Source organism: Vanellus vanellus (assembly GCF_965231255.1).
Source record: "Vanellus vanellus genome assembly, chromosome: 7".
Classification (NCBI taxonomy): Eukaryota; Metazoa; Chordata; class Aves; order Charadriiformes; family Charadriidae; genus Vanellus; species Vanellus vanellus.
This window is the reverse complement of record NC_138912.1, coordinates 38,592,750-38,616,840: the sequence shown is the minus strand read 5'-3', so window position 1 is coordinate 38,616,840 and position 24,091 is coordinate 38,592,750. Positions and strand designations below refer to the sequence as shown.

General features: G+C 40.0%; 1 protein-coding gene across 1 annotated transcript in view; it reads right to left on the bottom strand.

Moving 5' to 3' along the window:
* Positions 1-781: 781 nt before the first annotated feature.
* The window catches only part of IPMK (inositol polyphosphate multikinase), a gene marked incomplete at its 5' end in the record, with an annotated part of 43,941 nt that continues 20,631 nt past the window's right edge, over positions 782-24,091 (bottom strand). The window contains 4 exons of the mRNA XM_082486130.1: positions 782-6,614; positions 7,186-7,267; positions 16,017-16,189; positions 22,999-23,095. Of these exons, the coding sequence (XP_082342256.1) occupies positions 5,980-6,614; positions 7,186-7,267; positions 16,017-16,189; positions 22,999-23,095 (987 nt within the window). The 3' untranslated portion in view covers positions 782-5,979. The remainder of the gene's footprint in view (positions 6,615-7,185; positions 7,268-16,016; positions 16,190-22,998; positions 23,096-24,091) is intronic.

Genomic DNA, 24,091 nt, shown 5'->3' with positions numbered 1-24,091 from the left:
CTCACAGGATCCCACTTTACAACCCAGAGCACAAAGGGAAAGTGTAGCTTTTCCACATTTTCATCTCTGCCTTCCTTTTACTGCCCAACTACTCAACCTCTTCTAAAAGGATAAGAAGAAAAATCAAGTCAGCTTTAGCACCCTTAAGCTGTGATTTTCACAGCTTTCAATCAAACATTAAAGGTAATCTTGAGGTTGATTATTCTGGAGTAAGCCAGTCATTTCTTAGTTGCTCATCAAGGCCCAAACCGTCACAAATTAATGAAAAAAAAAAAAAAAACACAACCAAAAAAAACACACCATTTTTTTTTTTCCTCCTGTGTCTCAGTTAGGGGGATGCCTTTGTCTTTTCCAATCCTCTTACCATTCAGAGAAGCACTTCCTAGCAGGGAAGAAGGTTTTAGGAAAAAGACTGGTGGACCGCTATGGAAATAGAATACCGCGCTGACCAACAACTCACATGCAACACAGCAAAGCATTGACTCATGTTCAAAAAACTTGAAAACCCCCACTTGTGCGGGGGGTTGGATGGGTTTTTTTTCTTTCATTTAATAGAGGTGACTCATGTATACTAAGGCAGGTATTCCCAACAACCAATGGCAATGGATGCCATGACAAAAATATGGCGGTAAAGGAAACTTGTAAATCCAAGGTAAACACCCATTACAGAGCACATCGGAAAGAGAAGAAAGAAAGAGGGATTAATCAGTGTGGGTATATTCAAGAAAACTTTTTCTCATCAATCTTCCTGCATTAAAAAGAAAACAAATATACTTGCAAGTCACTTGCAGAAAATTTTAATAATTTGCCAAATATACAGCTATTCGAATTACCCTAAATATCACTTATAATTAAGTTACAAAAGTTGGTAGATAGCATAGTACAATGTTCTATAAAATAAACACATGTAATATTAACAATACCCCCTGCAGTCCAATAATGGCAAAAAATAGCAAATGAAATTACAAACACATACAAATTAGAGGAGATTGAGTGACGGCTTTAGACACTTGAATCAAAGAAACAGAGACCAGACGAGACTTGATACATTCATCCATCAAGCATAATTAATGTAGAATTTTAGATTTTTAAAACAATTAACACCACAACATCAGGTGTAATTTCACATGCTTTCATTTATCTTCCAGTACAGTTCCCAGAGTATTAAAGTGCCTTAGTGCACTCTAGTTTCATTTATAGTCAGGTGCAACACATCATATTTGGAAGTTACTTCATAGGTCACTTTTTTTTTTTTTTAAAAAAAAGATAACTATTTGAACCAATGCACAAAATTCAAACAAAGGTGTTTTTAAAGTACCTTTGTTCTGACTATTTGCTGTTGAATGTCATTTAACAAACAAATTAAACTCCAAATATATGGGGCCCATCTCCACTAAACAAGACTACAGTAAAAAATAGTCCTTGAAGTGTGTTTTCTGCTGTAGAATCCTAAACTTTTCTCATCCACCACCCCCCCCCTCCCCTTTTGAACAAACACTGCTCAAACAGTTACATTTGTCCTTTGGATGAGAATCTTCTCTGCAGCTTTCATTTCTAGATGGCCGTGAACATGGCTAACGGGCAGTATTTGGCCTGTGGCTATGGAGAGGCATGTACTTCACAGATAACATCCTACAAAGGTCTGTTGTAACTCGATGAATATGCACAGCATATTCTCCCTGCGAGATACCTGAAGACTTGCAGCCTTTGGATCTTATCCCTAGCGATTACCTGCACTGCAGAACCAACCAGATGTCCTACTCCGGGCTCCTTAGGGACTTTCACTGCTTCCCGCTATGCCACCTTCCTAAACCCAAACCTCAATACTAATTGCAGGAAAAAAAGGAAAACCTCATGCAGTTTAGCTGTCACTCACCTTTCCCCCAAAATGTCCTCTTCAAAACACAAATAAGTTTTATAAAACCTATGATCCAGTCTCCCATCGAAGTGCACTCTCCACTAACACTCCACTCCTACTCTTTCCCGGGAAAGAGTGCAAAAGGGAAATTGCATTTTCCACAGTATTTGAGGCATTTTGCTGGTGTTTTTCAATACCTGCACTTTAAGAGCCATTATGGGGCATAAGTTGTTTAGGAAACAAAAATTTCACTTTAAGTCATTCCACAATGATGCTCCAGGAGGTTACCAGTGGCAAGAGCTGAAGAAGGCACTCAGGAGGAAAGCTTACTCGGACGGGAAAAAGAAAATTAGGAGGGAGGATGAACAATTAATGATCACTTTAAACAGCAGATGCAGGTTTTTTTTTTTTAATTCCACTGTCCTCCTAAATTTGATACTACTTCCCATCGTGAAATGGGAAAACAATGACAACAATTTGTAAATTCAAGCTGTAAGCATCCCCGCCTGACATGGCCAGCGCAGGTGATGCCTTTGCTGCTGCTGCTGCATGTGAAAAGGCCCATTTTAAATACTGCGCGATCCAGACTCAGATCGGCGAGAGCTCTCTGCAGATGAGGAAGTTTTACTGGGCCTCTAGATGTGTATCACTAACATTACTTAAAATACCATCTGCACTGAAGTATTTCAAGAATGTATGCACTCTATTAATCAAACTAAAGGGAATTAGTTATGTCCTAATCTACTGAGTACTTTAAAAATTCTCCAAGAAACTGTATGGCTATGGAAAAGAACAATCTGAGTATGCATTACAGCAGGAAAAAAAGAGAAAACAGTACAAGTTTCATGTGAATCACAACTATACGTAAAGTCTCTGGTTTAGTTCATAAAATTATTTGATTAAAATACTTTAAACATTTCATAATGGTATAATAATTTCCAATGTCATTTATGCAACAAATTCCACCCATATCCAAAAATACCATATATGTAAATGCTTTTTTATAAAACTTTATACAATTCAAGCTCTCATTAGGTAAGCCTATACACAATTCTCACTATCGCCTAGGTAGAAAGTCTTCAGAAAAGTATATCCTCAGAAAGTACATGAACCACAATGCTCCCATGAATCTTCCCTTCTGACAATCGATTCTGCTAAATCAAACTCTTATTGCTTAAAATCAAAACAGACAGATTTCATCAACGACAGATATACCACACCAGTCTGGGGAAGGGACCCGCTTTCAGTTTTAAGGGACAGAAATACCTATAGGCCTTGTTTCCGTAAAGATTTCCACGTAACTGTCACCTGCCCTGTACGCTTCATACAGAGAACAAGAGAGATGTCACTGGGAGGGAGGGAGATCAATGGCAATACATATGTTTAGTGACCACTGTCTCCCTCTTCGTTTTCTAATGAATTCTGTAATCTGTTTAATGATTTCTGCGAACACATCTTCAACTATAACTGAAAGCAACCTGATCAGCTACAAGACACTAGAAACACCCACTCTAAAATGTGCAAGAAGAATGTGAATATAACACCTTTGCAGGCATAAATTCACAGTTGGTACTATGCCAAAACACCTTTAACAGTAAGCTTTATTTACACAACTTCCAATTAAAAATACTGTTATCTCTCAAGCTACATTTTAAATTAACAGAAATACATCCATAATAACTACTGGTAGAAAAACATGATAAAATTATTTTATTTTTTTATTCAAAATATTCTTACAGTTTAACAATATTCCAGGTGCATTACAAACACTGCCATAGTCAACACAACAATCAATACTTAAAGAGCATTCAAACACTGAAGACGTATATCTTAAAGCAGAGACAGGAGAATGAGCTTATACTAAGAGCGTACACATCATTTTCCAATAACTGACTTCTTTGAGGCAGATGTCTGATTTCTCCGGCACAAAATGGATTAAAATCCAGAAGAGATGAATTACAGAGGACAAAAATTCAGATGTATAAATGTTTTCCCCTATTTTTTTTTTTCTATAAAACATTGTGAATTTATCATACAAGGCCCACTACCAGCCTAGACTACTCTAGTGTTGACTATTTACGGGACAGAACAACAAAATCGTAACAGAGAAACCAGCGCCAAAGCAAACAAAACCACAAACCCTTCCTAGAATATGGCTTAAATTAGTTCACAGAGAGTTGGGAATATATTAACTACATGGTGCAATGGCAATACCAGGTAGAAAACAGAAATAGTTTCTCTTCCTGGTATTTTCCCCTCAGCCTTTGCCATAATTTGCATAAAATTTTCAATTAAATGATACTGCCCCTCCTGCGAGCATCTTTTTCCGTGCTTCAAAAACATTATGTTACTAACAGATCGGTTTCTTTCTTGAACGTATTGGCCAATATTAGCTCTAAAGTTTAAACAATGTAGTTCTACACATAATACCCTGTTTCTTCCAATTACCCCAGGTTCTCAAATAGAGCTAAAATTCCAGCTTTATTTAAAAACAGCACATTTGCTTGAAAAAGTATTTCTCTCTTTCTGATATAGAAAACAGATGTCAAATCGAGAACTTGCAAAGACGTGTACACAAATGAGTGCATAGTGCAGAACATCACACAGAGAGCGCGGCAAGGCCACGGTGTCACATTAAGTCCACAGGTAAAAGATGTATGTTTCCAATGAGCAAATCCATTCTGAACAGTTTTACTTCTGGAGCTTGCCTAAAGCGTTAAAATCTTGCTCTACAGATGGCAAGACTCCTCCGTCCCAACTTTTCGTATAGCTGACTAAATAGGCACGGTAGAACAGCCGTGTACATGCATACAGAAGAGACGCACCAAAAATGCTTTCAATACATCATCCTGATCTCAAATATTCCATATGAAAGCTTGAATTTTTCCTGTGAAAAAGAAGGAAGTGGGACAACTTTCAAATGACACCGCTTGCCTGTGTGTCATTCAAAAAAAAAGAAAAAGAAAAAAAAAAAAAAAAAGAGCCGGCTTTAGCTTAGGGTAAGAGAGCCCCAACTCCACTGCAACAAACGGAGTTATGTCTGGCTGCTCCAGGGCTGAACTGCATCCTCCCAGTGCAGGGTCCTTCACCTGTATTGCTCATCCTTTCCAGTCGGTGCTCCCCGGCAGTAGTAATGTGGAACGCTTGTTGCAAAAATACAAGCGGCAAAGGGCTGGAGGAAATCTCTGTATGCTTACTCAAAACGCTTTGTTTCTCCATTCAATTAGTTTGCTTTTAAAAGCAATGTTTTTTGGAGAAGGGCCATCAGAACACAGGAGTGAGGCATTTCCCTTAGTCGCAACATCAGACACTCCATTAACAGATTGACTTAATCTCCTAAACCAAATTCGTTCCTGGAACATCTCGCGTTTGCATTCTTTTAATCTTTCTTAGGAACAAACGGTTTCTCTAGCAGTTGTGCAGTTTAAGCCTGTTACGATACTTTACTCCAGCATTTTCTTAGCACCTCAACAGAAATTATGTTGTGGCTTGTCTACGGTGAACATCAGCTATGGACAACCACCATGGGGGGAAGGCGGCCCCACCAGGGCTGAAAGAACAGCAGTATCATCATTGGAAAGCACTTTTTGATACGCTGGCGTCCAGGTGAGGCTACTGACTCAAAACGGGATTTCTCTCAAAGTCGGGTTAACTCCAGTTATTCCGATACAGTAAACACAAGAGGGCAGTACTGAGGACATCAATCCTGCACATTAAGAGTTTTCAGTCCATTTTCTAAACACCTGTTAATGGAGATACGGCTCAGTGTCAAGGCTAAGTGGGCAAATGTTATCTACACTAAAGTCGTTACGGGAACTACCATAACCCTTGCTTATAGTACGGCTGTACTCCTTGGATTTCAGCCAACCATATACATTTCATCCTACTAATTTACCTATCTTGCTTAATCTCCAGTATCTTCATCCTTTCACACTCCCTAAATAACTATCAATTATTTTCCTGAGTGAGATTATAAAAAGTTAAACCCTTCTACCAAAAGTACAAAGACAAATAAAATATAGAACAATACAAACCCAGTTATACAGCATTACAAGTGCAGAAATTCTTCATGTTGTTGCTCTTCTTATCATTGGCCCCCAGTAAAAACCATAGCAAAGAATTTAGTTATCCAAAATATTTTGAAGTACTGTGATTAAATTCTTCAGACCATAAATGTAGCCCTCATCCTTTGTGTTGCTGGGAAACACATGAGCAAAATCAATCATTCGGACTTCTACGTTTGCGCTTTCCTTGATCTCTGCTGGCATGTGACAGAAAACTTTTTCCAGTTGGGGTATAACATTTCCGTTCAGATGCTCCTGTGTAATGCATGTGCTGCTTTTCCACACGTTGTCTTGCTCCAAGTTTTCGACTTTCAGTGAGAGCTGACTGTGGTGCCTCTTAGAGTATGCCTTTTTGTGAAGTGCATAAAATTTGGACAAGCCTTTACTTACAGAGGCCTCAATTTTTCCATTCTCTGTAGAATTTATTACATGAATATTATTATTATACTCCAGTATGTCTCCACCTGATAACAGTCCCTTGGGCACTCCTCTCTTCTCTGCCAAGGCGACATCACTCAACCGCACGGTTGTTGCCTGACATGAACCTTCATAAACAAAGAGTAATGAGCTTGCATAAAAGTTGAGTTGCTTCTGGCCCTCAAACCACTCCAAAATTTTTTCAATCTTCTGAATGCTGGCAGCTATCGCATCTTTCCTCAAGCAGTAGCCATTGTGGAAAAACTTTGAGATGCCTGCAAGAAATAGACACGTTCGGGGATTATTTTCACCTCTGAAATCAAACATTTTTCATTTCCTTTGGGAAGAGAATAGTTCTTGATTTGAAGAAACAGACAGTATTCACATGGTTTCCTTTCAGGTGATTATGAGCTAAATCAAAAGCAAACTGAGACACTGATACCTTCAGTCACCTCACCTGTATAAGGCCTACAGCTTGGGCTTGGAATATAAATAAAACTAACCAATCAATATATTAATCAAGAGACGAACATGGTTCCTGCTCCCCAGATGATTTTAGCAAGTATCTAGACAGTTTTGGGTGGGACCCCTTAAATTCCCCAGGGATAAATAAGCTCAAGCAGCACTTTAGCATGAGTGACAGAGCTGATAAGTTAGTGCCAGCTCTAGAGAGGGGTGTGTTCGTGTCTGTGTATTTGTCCTTCTATCCCTCGGTGGGGGCAGATGAACAGACATCAGTTAATAACTAATTTGAAATAGTTATCACCCCCAAACAGCCGTACGATGGTAGCATTTGTATTTGTTGTTAATGTAGAGCACTGAATTCTGGCACACAGATTCCCTTACCGTCCTTTACTGTTTCCTTTGTCAGGCTCCTTCCATAGTGCTGGTTTTGCGTCTCATAGCTGTCAGAAGAGACGTGGTAAACCTGCAAAGAAACAAGGAGGTAAACTGTCTACTCATTTCGAACCACCAATATTTCTGCAGAGCTATGACACACCTTACAGACAGGCTCCAAAATCTTTGGGGCCGTTTAGCCTTCGCAGAGCTTTAAGTTACTTGCAGCGGTCAGCGCTGCCCTCTAGTGCTCTGATCTGCAAAATCCTCTCCCTTCACAGCTTTGGGTCTAAGATACGGCTTTCCTGCATTTGAAGGACATCATTACGTTGGCAAAAAACAACATATCCATTACAGGAAAACATTTGATATGGTACCTGCCTTGAAAAAAAATAAATGTTATGACTTGAAACTATCATACTCCTACCCATGTTACTATGGATATTAAATCACTAAGACATAACAAGCTAAAAAGTTCAGTGCAGTTATTTTTAAGTTCTTAAAACTATAAGAATATTTAGCACAACAACAAAAAAATCCTGATGTGACCAATAAAGTCCAGATCCATGAGACGCATCTGAAACTATATTAAGATGTTTCAAATGAGGCTACACTAACTAAATGACAAACGAGGTTACACTACATAAATGACAGCAGCGGAGTGAAAGCTCGGTTCCAGCCTTGATAGCGGTACATCAGCTCTTGCCTGAAAGGGAGGCAACTCATACGGGTACAGTTTTGTCCATATCAGGAATTGTACAAGCTTAACAACTTAATTAAAAAATGCTTTACATAGAGACACATTTTCTCTCAAACTGAAATAATTTCCATAGCAGAAATGTGCCAGCTGGCCAGGCCCAAGTATAATTTGTTTATGAGAGTGCAGACAATCCGTATTTGCAGAAATAACGGTATTACCAAGCAGGCAGTTGTCTCTGGCAGAAACTCTGTGCTTGGCACTTGTTCAGACCACCCAACTCCACAGCACCCATCCCGGCTGCAGTGCTCTGCCCGCCCTTCACCCGCCAGAAAAAGGGAGAATCCCACAGAAAGCAAGTCAGGGGTGAGGCACCTGTCCCCAGTCTCTCCTCTGGGGTCTTCTTCTTGCTGTAGCCCACAGAGACAGTCCAGGACAGTGAAACATCAGCACATAAAAAGGAGTGGTATACAAGCAATAATTAAAAAAAAATAAGAATTCCCTGTTTTCATTGCAGCCACCCACCCTGAAACCTCTCTCCCCTACCCAAACTATGACGAGCACAATATAAAAACACAGGTCCATAACTTCTGTTTTGCAAAGCAGCTGGGAAGAAAAGTCACAAATAGCTCTTATTTTTACAAAAAGATAGAAGTAATTCAATTCAGAGGCCCCAAGGAACTTAAAACATAGCGTGTGGCAACTGATTTAAGTCATCAACCATGAACTGAAGGGGCAGTAAATAATTCTGGTTATTCTAAAGGGAGACCAGTTGTAAACCCGAATGTTTAAACTCACTTGGGTAGCAGAGACACTTCTCACTGTTATGATTCCTGTTTCCAGTGCTATGTTACTTACAGAAACTGAGGCCCTGATGTCTGTAAGTTTGCAGAAGAGCATAGCAGAGGTGAGTTATTCTAAAACAGCATCTGACAAATGTGAGTTTGCTTTCACAAACTAATCATTTTTCACCACTTCCCCCCCCCCCCCCCCAAGCACGAGAGGTACAGCATGCAACATATGAACCCAAGAATTACTTATGTAAATACTTCAGGTACCAAAGTTACTTTCAAAAATAAAAAAGTTTCAAAAACCTTTTAAAGAGCCATAAGCCAAAGGTAATTACATAAAGCAAGAATAAAATATATATATTGATATATATATTGCTTGGGAAGAGGATCAAGAATCTGATTACTACATCTAAGTTTTCACTAGCTGTGTCTTCATTTTAATAATATTAAACATTCTCATTTCGTTGGTCTAGGGACAGCTTCCTCCATATACCAGCACTGCAGCACACTCCTGAACGAATAATCTTGTTTACCAGAACCATTTATCTCTTCCCCATAGGAGCTAATGGGTTTTGTGACATGGGCACTTGCTCAAAAATGCCGATTAAGATCTGCAAGCTCATTTTGTTTTCCAAAGAAAACGCTGGAGCAGCACATAAGCCCCCTGTGCTTCTGAGCCGGGTTTCCCAGGAAGGCACCCTACCTGTTACACTTTGCACAGAGCCATTCCGCCCAAATGGCTTTCCATACAGGTTAAAAATACCTGGGCTGACAGGCATGTTTTGCATTAACAGTGCATTTTTAACTACACAAAACAGTTGATGACAAACTTCCAAGTCCCACACACATACCTATAGTATAAAGTATATATTTAACTACCTTGTGAACAAACGAAGACTCAGAACGCCCTTGGTTACCAATGGGCTTGGCTGCAGACAATAGCAGTAAGGGACAACACATACAGTTAATCACAAAAATATTCTCCACGTTAGCCAAAGAGCTGTCTCTTTGTACTGCCTCAAGCCTTTTCTCAACTGCAAGGAAGTGACTAGTTGAAACGTTCCTGGAAAACCTCAACCAAATACAAATATATTAAGCCCCATTCTGAAACCAGAGGAGCGGAAACCCGAGTTCAAACCGAGATGATCTTTCATCAGTTCTTGCTTCACCCTCACCTTCTTCCCCCAAAAAACACAGGGATGGCTGTGCTGTAGTAGCAGAGGACTAAATTTCCTCGTCTACAGACCTCTTGCTTCACCATGCTTTTGTTCATGCTGTCACCGCTACTAATCTGCTACTAACCCTTCCCAAAAGGATATTTGCCTTTGAACCCACATTTTTCTGTATCCCTGTTGTTGCAGCTGTCTGTACTTGCCCATTTCTATCAAAACTACAAGTCAAATAAGTCAGACCTGTAACCTTAACAGCAGCCAAGAAATGATTAGACAGGAAAATCTCATTTCTTGTCCACCTGCCACAGCTCATTACGTGCTTGCTCCGTATTCACAAGGAGTTTCACTGTATAGTGCAAGAAAAAGAAAACTCCCTACATGACCTGCAAAACCGCCTTCAAGACAACTCCTGCTTCATCACTGCCAACACAGAGGCTCCTCCTGGTGCCTACAAGCAGCTCCCATTCAGTGAGGTTTCTGCATAAACAGAACTGGAATCCAGCATGTTAACAGGGTCAGGTTTTTTAATTATTATTAGCAGGGACTCTGTATGGGCAGCACGTCAAAAAATCCAGATGATTAACTGTTGAGGGAAATTATCTTCGGACTTTCTCAACCTGCATTTGGCTTTTGCTTCCCCACGAGGTGTGAAATTATTGCTGCTTCCATACGCACACGTATTTTTGTACCCTTTTCTCAATTACTCTCAGTTCATCTAATGTTCTTGAACTGAGAGAAATCTTGAGCTAAAAGAAAAAGTTCGTCCAGTGTGGTCTTTAAAAAAAAAAAAAAAAAGCACAACCCTCACAAGATCCCAACAGAGAGATACACGGTTTGGAAACTTTGCAAGTAGAAGGTTAAGCTGAAGATTGGACTCAGGAACACAAACATCACGTTATGTAATGTTATTTACCGTAATTCAGTACTGACTTCCATGGCGAGGCAGAAAAATACACACACTGTTCAAATACTTATCTACGGCAACTCCCTAACTTCCAGAAAGTATAATTTAAATACATATTAATTAAGACTAGCCTGTTTGGTGGAGATACCGCTATCACAAATAAAAATCTCTATTAAATAACTTGCAGACCTCCTTCACATCTGCAAGAAATATTAACTAATCCACATCGACGAAACTGGAAGAAAGGTATTTTAACCAGGCTGGTACAGTACCACAGCGGGGTACATGCAGAGCGAAGACTAACTCGATTGCACGCACGATATGGACTCCTGCGCCTCCAACATTCCCATGCGCCAGCCAGGGCCTGGGAAGTGGTTTCCCACGGAGCTCCCAGTGCCCATCCCAGCTCCCCCCATGCCCCACCAGGGCAGCCCCGGACTTGCTCTTCTGAAGCAAGGACATGGAGATTAGAGACACGCTCTGATGCCAAGACATCCAGACTTCAAAGGGCAAAAGGCTGAGCTCTCCACCCCTCGTATTTTTTTCCATAAATATACTTAACAGTCACTCCTATTTTACACTTATGCAGGTAAGAGCGAGTGAGTGTTTAAATATTACACAGTTTTCTGTTTACAGCAAGGCACCTCTGCGCTCCTAACTGGCATCTGAAGGTCAGTTCCCAGCCTGCTGCCGAAACTGGAGCCAAGCCGAAAGCTGGAGGTAAGCGGGCAGTACCCCAGCTAACCCAGGGATATCCAACATCAGCATCAGGCCACCACCTTCACAGGGGGCAACTGCAGCACCAGGCCGAGACCTACACCCATGACTGGGTACCTTTTGCCCAGACTTCACAATTGTCCCTATATAAATATACAGGTTTCCTTTGCATCTGAAGAATCCAGGTTTCTCTGCAGTCCTGGGATCTCTCAGGGACTGATCCTGCCACAGCAGAAACACTAAGTTTTAACAAGCCTTATTTTTTTGTTTTTCCAAATGAAAATAAAAGAAGGATTTGAAGAAAAAATAACAAAGGAAGAACTTTCTTTTGAAATACGTTCTCTTATTTCATACTACTGCTTTATAGTAATGCTCTAACACTGTCACTGCTGCTGAGAGCACGCACTTTTATCGAAATCCATTTCTCAAAACACCCCTTCCCTCCTCACCCCCCTTTTTTAAAAACAAACAAAAAACACCCCTTATGGTGTTGTTGATAGACCACAAGTGATGAAAGTACACACATCCCTGCTTGCTGCTGGCTAGAAAATTCAGCACAGGACGACAGATGCATCCCAGCTCCTCTGTTTCTAAGACCACACTTACATATTATTCTCTCTGTTTTCCTTCTTTCTTTGTTCTTCTGGTGTTTGACAGAGTGCTTTATATGATTAAGTATACCACCAAATGCTCTGACAATCAGTATAAAGTTTTAGTAAGGTCCTTACATAAATAAGTTACAGAATGAAATTATGTTGAAATTAATTCAGTGAAAAGGCAGAAAAATAATCTCCCAAACAAAAGAAACAATGACACTGCAGTTAAATGATGAACCATTTTAAAAATAGCTTAACACATAATTTTGGACTCCTTTTTATATAATTGGGGGGGAGGGGGCGGGCAGGAAGAGGCCATCTCTCATCTCATCCATCATCAACTTTTTCTTATCATAAAGGAAATCTTATCAGCCACAAGGAGAGAAGCGGACCAGCTGTCACATCCACATTCACGTTAGGAAAAATTGCTGGGGAAAAAAAAATGCCAGGGTACCCATCTGCTAGAACTCGCTCAAAAGGATGGCAAGAGAATCTCCTGAGCTCTACAAATGCAGTCCTCCTGAAACACACCCTTCAATCCACTCGCCAATACTGGACTCTGAGGAATTGCTGCGTTCTGTTCCGCAGCACGGATTCGGCACCATCAGACCGAGAAACAGATAAGCCCAACATGACTGTGAGAACCAGGGAGTGCAAGTGAAAAGAGAGAAAAGCGGAGGAGGCGGTGGTGCGCAGAGGTAACAAAGCCAGCACAGACAAACCAGCCAGCGCCTTGCTTTACTGCTGGCTTCAACCCCTGCAGCATCTATTTCCAGACTTTTTTGGGGGGAGGAGGGCATGCTTGTTTAGAGGGTTGTTTTTTTTAGGGCTTTTGGTTGGTTTCTTCGCTTTGCTGTGGGTTGGTTTGGGTTTTTTTTTCAGTTTCATAGGGATTTTTTTTAGTTTTTGTTTAGTTTTTGTTTGTCTTTCCTGTTTTCTTAAACATCAAAGCCTGAATTAGATTTACAAATGTAAAAAACCCCAAAGAGTTCTGGACATCGTTCACTGTGAAAGAATATGAACACTAGATGCAGGATTTAATAGCTTTATTATTTCTCCCCTCCTAAATCTTGTTATTAACATATCAGAGCTTATGAAAATTACCACGATCCTAGAAACGGTTCATAAAGAACTCGTAAAACAGTCTCAGCTACAGTCAGTTTTAAAATATCTTGCAGGAACATGTGCTGTAGGTTAGGAAATTCATAACTTTGGGGAGGTACCTGCATTACTGCATGCAATCATTCACAGGCAAACACAATGTAAGTAAATGATGGATTATACCTGTAAAGTATAACTTGTGCTTTAAAAACATGTTTCAGAAATATTACGGACTACATGATATCGCAATCAAGATGTTCTGGAAGAAAAAGGAAAACCTGCAGAAACCAGGAATTGTGGATTCTGAATGGATTGTGAATCTGAAACGAGATCACAACCCACACATTCTGCTTGCATTCAACAGCATGCAAAATACTCTATTTTTAATACTGCATGCGCTGCGAAGATATTTCTTACATATTTATATGTCTACCACTGAAACCATATTGCAGCTTGTATTTTTGCTACTGGAACCGTACCTTAGATTTCCAACTTAGATTTGAGCTCTCACTACTTTCATAATGCATCTATGTCTTCATCTGTTAAAGAAAGGAACCTCTCCACTAAATATGGAATTGGGTTTTTAACCAATGTTATTGGAATAACTGCATTTTCTAAACGTGTTTCCATGCGTTTTTTCTGTCTATTCAGTGCATTAAAATGAAGAGAGTTTAGCACATGCCAAACGCCAGAACTATGTACATAAATCAAAGCTCTGCCAGATAAGAGACTCACTTCTTTAAGGAAAAACAATACATATTTTATTTATAAGTGACGACTGCTTATTTACCAGTGCATAAAAAAAAGCCTCATCAACGGCTATTGGGGTAAAACCCCACTATAGATAAATTTGGGGGTAAAACCCCCTACCTATAACATTTTTGCTTGCATCTCTTCATGGCAGCTTACATGATGTGTGCTTTAAAAAAAAAAAAAAAAGATAACTATTTTTCCTAGCCCTCTCTTTATTGCTCTTCTGAAATAGAAACTTAATAAGCAAGCCCACCTCCATGATAAAAATAACATTGAACAGAGAGATTAAAACCAAACCCCACTACTTTCTGAATCGTGTTATACCACATTTTGTCCAGCAAACACTAGCAACTGTTATCCAGCACGTCAGCTGTTATGGGCAGTAAATGCCCGTACAGGAGAGCGTGTGACGTTATGGCCAGAATCTTGCAAAAATAAAGCGAGCAGACAGGCAGAGAGCACCTCATAATTGAGAGGCCACAAGCTGCGCAGAGAAAATGCCTTGCGAATTTTGACTTTGCTAAGCGGTGCGGGAGGGGAGGAGAAACCTTTTGAATTCTTTTTGGAAAATAACTTCAACATGCAATTTGGTACCAAAGGCACAAAGCAAATCTCATCTAGTTAAACGCCGGATGGGAAACGGCAATGCTTGGGGGAACCATCCTTATACATACAGTTGGAATTAGGGGATCAAAAGAATTCCTGCAACAGGATAAAGGTACCAGTAAATGACAATGCTAGAAACAACAGTCACAAGCAAAAAATACCGTGGAAGCAAGTGTTTGTTCCTTTTGCACTGTCGTGAAACAGAGGATGTGAAGTACATTGTTTTACATGTGAGATAAGAAAGGTTATGTAACGACATAAGCCAAATCCAAAGCTATAATCTCCAGCCTTCCTTCTCGATCTAAACTGTTTGACTGGTTTTTGACTTGACTCCCACGTTCTTTCTCATAGGCTTACATAATTACTACTCATGACCACTATAATTTATAGCTGTAAAAGCTTATCTCAAGACAGAGTTAAGGCTGAGAGCCTGGGCAATTAAGTACAAAACATTACATAGATATTAGAATTATTTCAAACAATGGTGCAATCTGTCTGCTGTTGCTATCTAACAGCAAAGGGGAAGCTTATCAATGTCTTCAGCCATTTATGCTTGTTGATGCAGAGCTTGAGAAGCTCCGGCTTTCTGAATGCGAGATGGAAAACAGAAATCTCATATCAAAAAGAAAATTATTCCTGTGCCAATCATAGCATAAAAAAAGCACTTTAAATGCATTGCATCAGGAATTCATTACCGACATCAACACGTTTATGTTACTGTTCCATAAACATTCTGTACAGCTTTTCTTTACGTTGAAGTTGCCAATACACAAATACTGAACCTTCATCTTTCTCCTCACCTAAGATAAGGAAATACAATAGAGTTAGTGCAGACATCTGCAGGGCCTTATCCACCTCAAACGAACCTTCAAATGACAGTTGCTCCTTGAGTGCGTAAGCATCAAAGACGTTTTCTTCTGGTGAAAAGCTTTTTTAAATGCAGAATGTAAGCAGCTATTAATAACTACATGCATCATCTCCGAGAGCTAACTTACTCTTCCCTAAATAGAAAAACTACATAAAAATTATTTTTATTAAAAAAAAAAATCAAGATGAAAAATTTGAAGAGGATACAGCTCGTTATTAAATTATTACAAAGACTGGTTCAGTAAGTAAATCTCTGATATAAGCCTAAAGGTCAAAAAAATACTTTGATATTTTGAAATATCCACTATGCATTAAGAATTAATTGCAACTACATTCAGTTTTAAATAACTATGGTCTATCCCAACCCCCTTCTTGTATACATATACAGAACCCAGGTGGCAAACAGATTCCCAGAAGGGACGCAGCCAAGTTAAACACTTGTTGTGAAGGAGAACAGTGTTTTGGAACATATTTCACACGACAGTTGATACCAGTACTACCAACATATTCAGATAACGCTTTATTTACGTAAAACTCAAGAGGATTGTCATTTGCTAGAAAAACCAGCCCCTGTAACTGGTGTGGAAGAACAGGCTAGAGCATAAGCTGAATTTGAAAACAAAGCAAAGTTCTTACCCTCATGCCAAGTACCAAAAAGCCAATCTCTTCCATCAGCGGGTACTTGCTGACCTGCTGCTGTATCTTCTCAGCTGAAGCGTACGGATCGTAACTTTTCTGACCTATTTTTACATCCATTATGCAAGGCTTATTAAACTTACGGGTCACATCTTCCAGTTTTAGATACGTATCTGTGAAAAAGACAAAACTTTCATAAACAGTGGGTCAAAGCAAAAGAATCGTATTTTTTCTGCTGAGCTTCTGTGGAGGAAAGAGAATGGTTTAAGGCTTAACATCACATCAGCTCTTAACGAGTCAACTGTATTTCTGAACACAGACTAAGTCACAGTCATTGACACCCACAAATTCTACTGGCATTAAATTCTAAATGCCTTATTGTTTAGAAAACTGTATACAATTAAAGTGTGTTAACATTGCACTCAAATTCAAATTATTGCCCAGATGAAATTCATTGAGTAGCCTTTATTAAGCCATTAACATATTTCAAATAGCATTAATAAGCACATACAAATGCAGGTTACTACACCGCTGGTTTAGCAATGGAGATGGCTTTTTCTTTTGCTGTGTGAAGGGGCTAGAATTAAAACAGCGATTTTCTTTGCATCATTTTAAAAATGAAATTAACATTTCAGAGTCCTACCCTACAGGGGCCAAAATGCATCTATTTCTTCCTCTTTTTATCGCACTCCCACCTGTACTCATTTCTCACAGCACACCTTTTGGTGAAAGCACTCCTCAAATCCTAGGCTGCCTTTCATCCATTTCCAAAAGTCCCTTTGGGAGGGTGGGTGGGTGGATCAAAAAACCCCAAGCCCTTGGATCACCTGAAGATTTAAAGGAGCATCTAAAACCTGGTCAAACTGGTTTACGCTCTTCTCCGGTACAGGCAAGAGACTATTACCAACATGATCTACAGCACTGACTGTCAGAACACAACAAGAAAACAAACTTCAGTAACCGCTTGACTCGCAGACAACTCTGCTGGGAGGAAGCCTGCACAGATCTCCAGCCCTTGCCAGGGCACAACACGCACCAAGGCAACACACAGCATTAACACACGCCTCCTTCTTCACATCCGCTTCTGCAAATCCACTTGTTAGCAGTCATAAAACTTCACATTAAAGTTTGTTTTTTCTTTCAAGTACAGCCTATTCAATGAGCGTATTTCTTTGGCTTCAATGCAATCTGAATACACAGAAACATTGTATTATTCCCGATTCCTGCAGCATGATCTAAAATGGGATTGCCAAAGAAAGCAAAACCAGTTCAAGTTTAAAGAGAGAAGAGAGACAAAGTGCCTTGTTTTGATAGCTGTACAGGCAGGTAACAAAACCAGTTAGAATCAAGAGAAAGGGAACAAGCAATGTCCCATTTCTACTTAACAAGTAGAAACGCTTTCTTAAAGATAAGAAATGAACCGGATTTTATTACTTTAGTAAGTCCTACTTAGAGCATCAATTTTTACACCATGATGATCCAATGTCCCAGCTCCCCAAAGTACGTATGTATTGATCTGAAATAGGTTTGGTTTAATCCTTAGGTGCCTGCTTTATGTATAAATGGGACTAAGCATGCTGTTAATCAGGGAAGCAGGTCAAACTAATACACTATTGAAAAAATATCAATTTTTCTACTAACTCACTGTATCAGCTTGCGTTACTTTTCTCTGTCCTTTGGGCTACAGACTCTATCTAGCTATGGCAAAAAGAGTTTCGTTATAGACTAGCTCACCCATAAACCAGGTTTGTTAACTACAACCACAGGGATATCCAAGCTAAAATAACTCATGCTTAACTTTGAGAAGGCACAGGCAGCAAACATACTTGGTATCTGCTCACGAGATATCCCTTAAGGAGAAGCGGGACAAATACTCTCCCTACCAGGAAGTGAATTCTGTATTGCCTGGACTGCAGGCGCCGCTTTTCCTATTCAAAGCTTTTATATGCAGGTCTAATTCAGTCAGGTATTAGCACAGCTCCAAAAATGGCTGCCATCCTTCACCACTGACTCCAAAATGCTTTGGATTATGTTACGAGCACCTCCAGACTCAAACTGTTACATATACAAAATTATACAAATTGCAAGTTACTGCAAATTATACAAATTGTTTAGACATAATGTTTTTATCAACCCTAAAAATATAACTGTATATAAAGTAGTGTAAAACATCTATTTCCATAATGCAACAAAGAGTGAACCCATAAAAACAACTAGCTTAAAAAGCAGAATTTAAATCTCCCCAAACCTAGCGTATTTCCCTGCAGACAACACGCAGGCAAGATAGTCACGCTCTTTCCATCTAAGGCATTTGCAGAGCACCCATGGTTATCCGCTGTCCTCTGCTCCACTGGTCCAAATCTCTTTTTAAACATACAGCACCAACATCAGCACCTCCAAGATACTGAAAGGTTCTAAGTACCTGTCACTTTTTAGTCCCCCATCCATTTCAGATCTGTTAAGCTAGAATATCTCCCTTACTGACCTCCTAAAAATGTAACAATTGCTATTTTTAAAAAATTAAGCATTAAAATAACTCAGGAGCTCATGCTAGCCCTGGGAAATACTAATGACTTGGCAAGGCCTGTGATCTATCCAGAAATTACTCCTCTCTTTCACACTTTTTGGAATTACTCCTCTCTTTCACACTTTTTGGAATTACTCCTCTCTTTCACACTTTTTGGAATTACTCCTCTCTTTCACACTTTTTGGAATTACTCCTCTCTTTCACACTTTTTGGAATTACTCCTCTCTTTCACACTTTTTGGAATTACTCCTCTCTTTCACACTTTTTGGAATTACTCCTCTCTTTCACACTTTTTGGAATTACTCCTCTCTTTCACACTTTTTGGAATTACTCCTCTCTTTCACACTTTTTGGAATTACTCCTCTCTTTCACACTTTTTGGAATTACTCCTCTCTTTCACACTTTTTGGAATTACTCCTCTCTTTCACACTTTTTGGAATTACTCCTCTCTTTCACACTTTTTGGAATTTGAATTTAATTTTTCATTGTTAGCTAACTGCTGGCTCAGAGTTATGACTACGTTATATCTGTTCAATGTACACCCCCACTCTCAAAAAGCTTTTTGTCCTTGCGGGGAGAGCAATGCCACCACAAATAAAGCATTACACCAAGGTTTTTTTCATTACAGCTTCAGAAAAAATATGCATCAAGTGTTTACGCTTCGTTTTTCCTGGCAGTGTTTGGTTCTTGTTTGCATTGTGCTCAAGATCTATGGTCTACTGAAACAGATCCAAAACCCCCCAGTATCAGAAGGTATCACAGCTTTCAACAGTGAACCCCCACAATATCTTGAAGCATTAAGACTAAGGTGTATAACAGTATACTTCAGACTCAGGTGCTCTCCATAGTCTTTGAGGATCCGACCCCAAGGTCAGCAATAAGCTTGCAGCTGAGCCTAGATAACGGGAGCACTCTCCTTCCTCATTATGTTAAACAAACAAACAAACAAACAAACAAACAAAAGCAGATTTTTCAAGCAGTTCAGATTTTCTAAATTATTATGGAGTGCACTGCTAACCAAACGTGCTTCTGAAAACCACGCATTCGCCATCTAAAACCAGGTTAAATTAAAATCCCCTGCAGAGAAAAGAATTCATAAGGATTTGGTAGATAATCCTGACTATATATTTCAAGGATTTAACCAAGTCATTCCTCAGAGGCTTGCCCTCCCCTTTTTTTTTTTTTTCAGTAGCAGGGAAGGAGGCAGAAAGATGTAGCCTGACATATTATTTACATATTTTATTACAGTCCCAAAGGAGACGAACCAAAAGACCACCAAAATTCAGCAAGTATGCACGGCATGAACCACTGCAGACTTCAGCACGTACGCGCTGATGCATTCAGTCCTCACTGGAATAAGAAGTGACAAAATAACTTGAGGCATCTGACTACTTCTCATACCTTACAAGACATCTCTCAAAACATATGAATAAGCAGGGAAAAGCCTCAGTTGCTCCCAGCAACAAGGGAAGAAAAGAAAGGTTTGAAGCTGGCTTATATTTATCTACCCTGTTCTCAGTTTAGGCAACAAAAATTAGAGCACAGTGTGAAATGAGCAGCAGTAAAGTTACTGTAAAAAAAAATATGCAGGGGCAACAAGTAGGCAGCAAAAACCAGAACTCTCAGCAGGAGATATAAAAAGCTTAACACGGCTCCTACATCCTTACAACAACTTTTCCACTTCATTATTAATAAACTGCAAATGCCCACAATGCCAGTGAACCCAAAGTTCAAATCAAATTGTCTCACTCCCGTTTTAGATTAGCTTAGGGAGGTGCAGTGTCGTCCACTCTAACTCTGGCTCCCATGCAGTAGTACTCAGTATGTGATTTCAGCGTAACAGGAGAGTTATTTTACAAATTGTAGTGATACTGTGAACATCAGTCAATCTTTTCTGTCACGCTTCCTATATTCTCATTTACACTTAATACATTGCACCCCTTCCAGCTAGCAGTTTCATCCACTCGTCTACATTTTCAGCATAGAAGACTGATGCTTCTCCCTAAACGTTTCTCTAAGAAAATAGATTCCTTGTGCTCTCTGCCTTACCCACCGCAGTTCCTGTTGTCACATGGAAACTCAGAGATAGTCACAGATCAAGTTCAGAGTGGTCCTAAATTAAGTTACTGTTTTATTTCTACCACAAGCCTACGATTCTCTTCATGTCTGCATGAACCTACTCAAACTCTCAACCCTCTACCCAAGGTTAACAACTGTGATGCTACACATAAAGGACACCATTCACCAAAGAGCTCTCCTCCTTCTTTATCTCATAAATAAAAGAACTTTATATGAAAAAGGGTCACCAGTGGCCATCCTCTCTCTGCCCTGGCAAACCAGGCAAGCCGGTGTACCTCCACACAAATGCTCTGAAAACATATATATAGTTCAGAACATGCAGCAAGCACAGTTTGGTAACTGAAAGATTGTTTAATTTAAGTTTTGGGTTTTTTTAGAAGTCACCTATGTGCAATTTAGCAACAGTAAGGAATTATTGGGGTCACTACTCGTAGGCTGTCTGGAGCCATGTTCCCAGAGCCTGTAGGGCAATAACTGCCAAGGGAAAGATCCAGCTTCCAATGTCAAGCCTGCAAAAACCGACAAATACATCCTCAATCTAATCTTAGTAACTAGATACCTTTCTAGCAGCTAGATTCTTTCCTCTAATGTCACTGGGAATCACCACCGCAGCTGAACATATTGTTCAATCTTTTGAACTAGAGCTTAGTTCACAGCTAATTTGGGGACTCACGCTTGATTTCTCCAAAACAGCCTCCCCTCCATCTCCCTCCTCTGCTTGGTTACCTCCCCTCTTCCTATTTTTCAAAACTTGAATTCCTATTTTTTACGCTGTCTAAATGCACCACTGGTGATTCTTTTCACCCCTGGGGTCTTCTGGTGCTAAGTATCAATGCACAGACAGGTTTTTGTTCACACCTGGCATTAGCAAAACTGCATTTGCAAAAATATCTGCTAACCAACAGATGACTCCCAAGGTGAACAGCTGCCTCCTTAGCTTTGGATGTACCCAGCTCCGTTATCTCCAATGCATTCGATTTCTATCAAGGCTACCCAAAATTCATTAAATAGAGTTGGCAATGGAGTGTTTTGTTTGAACCCCTGCCATAGCTCTCTATGAAGAGGGCTCCTCACAGTGCATAGTCTTTTCAAGAAGCAAAACAAAATAAAAAGTTACTCTTGCTTTACACGGTTCTTCCTACTGGCTACACCTAGACTACTGGTGACCTGCCAAAATTCAGCCCAAAGGTGCACAGTGCTAGCTAGCGAATTCCCAAGGTAAACCAGGGATGTGTTGAATTACTGTATCTTGGCTAGACCACCTATTTTTACATCTTAAGATCCTGCTGAGAATAGAAAAAAAATTGATTTGCAGTTTAGAGGGGACATGAAGCGAGCTCCATGACACATATAAAATTATGAGGGAAGGAAAGAGACAGCTCCGGTAGAGCTATTTGAGTTAGTGCCAAATATGAAAGTGTGAAGGCAAATCCGAGCCAAGTCAGTGCTGGGTATTACCACAATCCTTCTTGCATTTCTTTTCACAGAGTTTAGATCGTGTCTTTGGACACTGTCTTACTGCTGTCTTTGGAAAACAAGTCTATTAAGTGGCAGCATAAGCAAAAGACAACAGAGTTCTATTAAAGGAGCACAGTGTCTAGTTTTGGTGCATTTAAATAGACTTGACAGCATCCTTTTGTTTCTGGATGTTCCAGAAGCTCCATTTCCCCAGTATGAATAAGAAAGAGCAGAAGAAAAATTAGTTTCTGTTTTAAATACATTAATAATACCTACTTTCTCTTGAAGAGAAAATCTTCCAATTGTCCTCCAAAAATATCTTTTCCTTCCTGACTCCTAACTTGTAATACAAACACAAAGTTATGATACCAGAGCTTTGTTCCATTCAAACCAGTAAGAGAGGATGACAAGCAGAGAGCCCCCCCTGCTGAAATAATTGCTTTCTATGATATGGCACAGTGATGGGATCCAACCTCTGGAGATCCAGTAGCAGATTCCAGTTTGAATGCCTCCCCTTAGGCCCCAACCTATCCATTTTTCCTTCCTTACACACCGACACAGAGCCCGTCTCTTGCTCTGATGGCCTGACCAGCCATATACATGCAACCAGCCTGCTCCTCCGACACGACCCCAGCCAGAGCAGCAGCTCCGGGGCAATATGCATCAGGTCCAGCTACTCAGGACCCATGTGCGGCACAAAGAGCCATGCCCCATCTGTCCTGTGAGGAAGAACCCAAAGATCTAATCCAGCCAGAGGACTGCAAACTGGAACTGGTTGTTAGAGGGAACATTAGCGGGTTACAAAACAAAACAAAAAAACCCCAAACCAAAACCCTACAGAGCTCACAACTGCCAAAAATCAGTCTCCAGAAGATTTTTCCAGGAGGTTTGGATTAACAGATAAAAATAGAACAGTACCATTTGGTGCAGTAGGTGGTGACCAGACACCAAAGTATTTTGGCAGATATTCCCGCAGCTCCAGAAGAATGCTGTCGCAACAGTCGGAGTCATAAACCTGAAATAAATTAGGGAGGGGTGGAGAGATCATCAGTTCAAAATATTCATTTTATACTTCCAATTGTCCCCTAATTATCATTTCTTACAGTCTTTGTTTTCATGTGCTTAAGATTTCTACTTTACATTTAAAAAACACACAAGATGAAGATGATAATTATCACAGTCCAACATGAATGAGTAGTATCTTTTCTTTCAAATTTTAAAGAGGAAAAGATGAATCAACTCTAACTAAGAATAACGTATGGCTTAACTGGAATAAAAATTTAAACTATATCTGTTAGCACTGAAGCCTCTTTAGCGAAATGGGTGTTCTCCCATCCTGGATCCAAGACTGTATAGGATTACTACATTGTATCGTGTATCCAAAGCTTTTTAAGTTATATCAAGTGAAGTATACAAGCTCAGACTGGATAGTATTTCCTCCAAAACAACTCATCCTGTAACTACATCACACAGACAACACACAATTCAAGTATATTTTTTTCATTCGCTTTAACGCGTTCAACATTTTTTTCAGTTTCGGTAAAAAAAAAACCCCAAGAACAGTTTGGGAACAGCAGCTGACGTATATTCCTGAAGGAGTAATTCTTTGCAGCGTTAAAACCAAGCCTTGGATACTATCAGCTACTGAATCGCATGACTGTCACCAGTGTGCAGTGTTGTTGTGAAGAGGGTTTCAAAACCATTCCCTCGACCAGATTCCCCCTGTCCCGCCCAAAGATCTCGTTACAGAGATAGGGGATAGCCTCCAGCACAACTCTACGGACTAAAAGATCCACATCCACACGAGTAAGAGGTTACAATGGCTGTTACTGCGTTTAAGAACCATCTCATCCTAGCCCCCTTGCAGCTATCCCGGTTCTGATGCTATCAGGCTGGCGTCCTGTCCCTCAGCCCTGCAGTGGTTGCACAGCCATGCCCACAGACGCCGCGTACGAGTAGCCGGGGACAAGCTAACAGTCCTGCTTTGACTTCAGCACGCAACACACAGGAC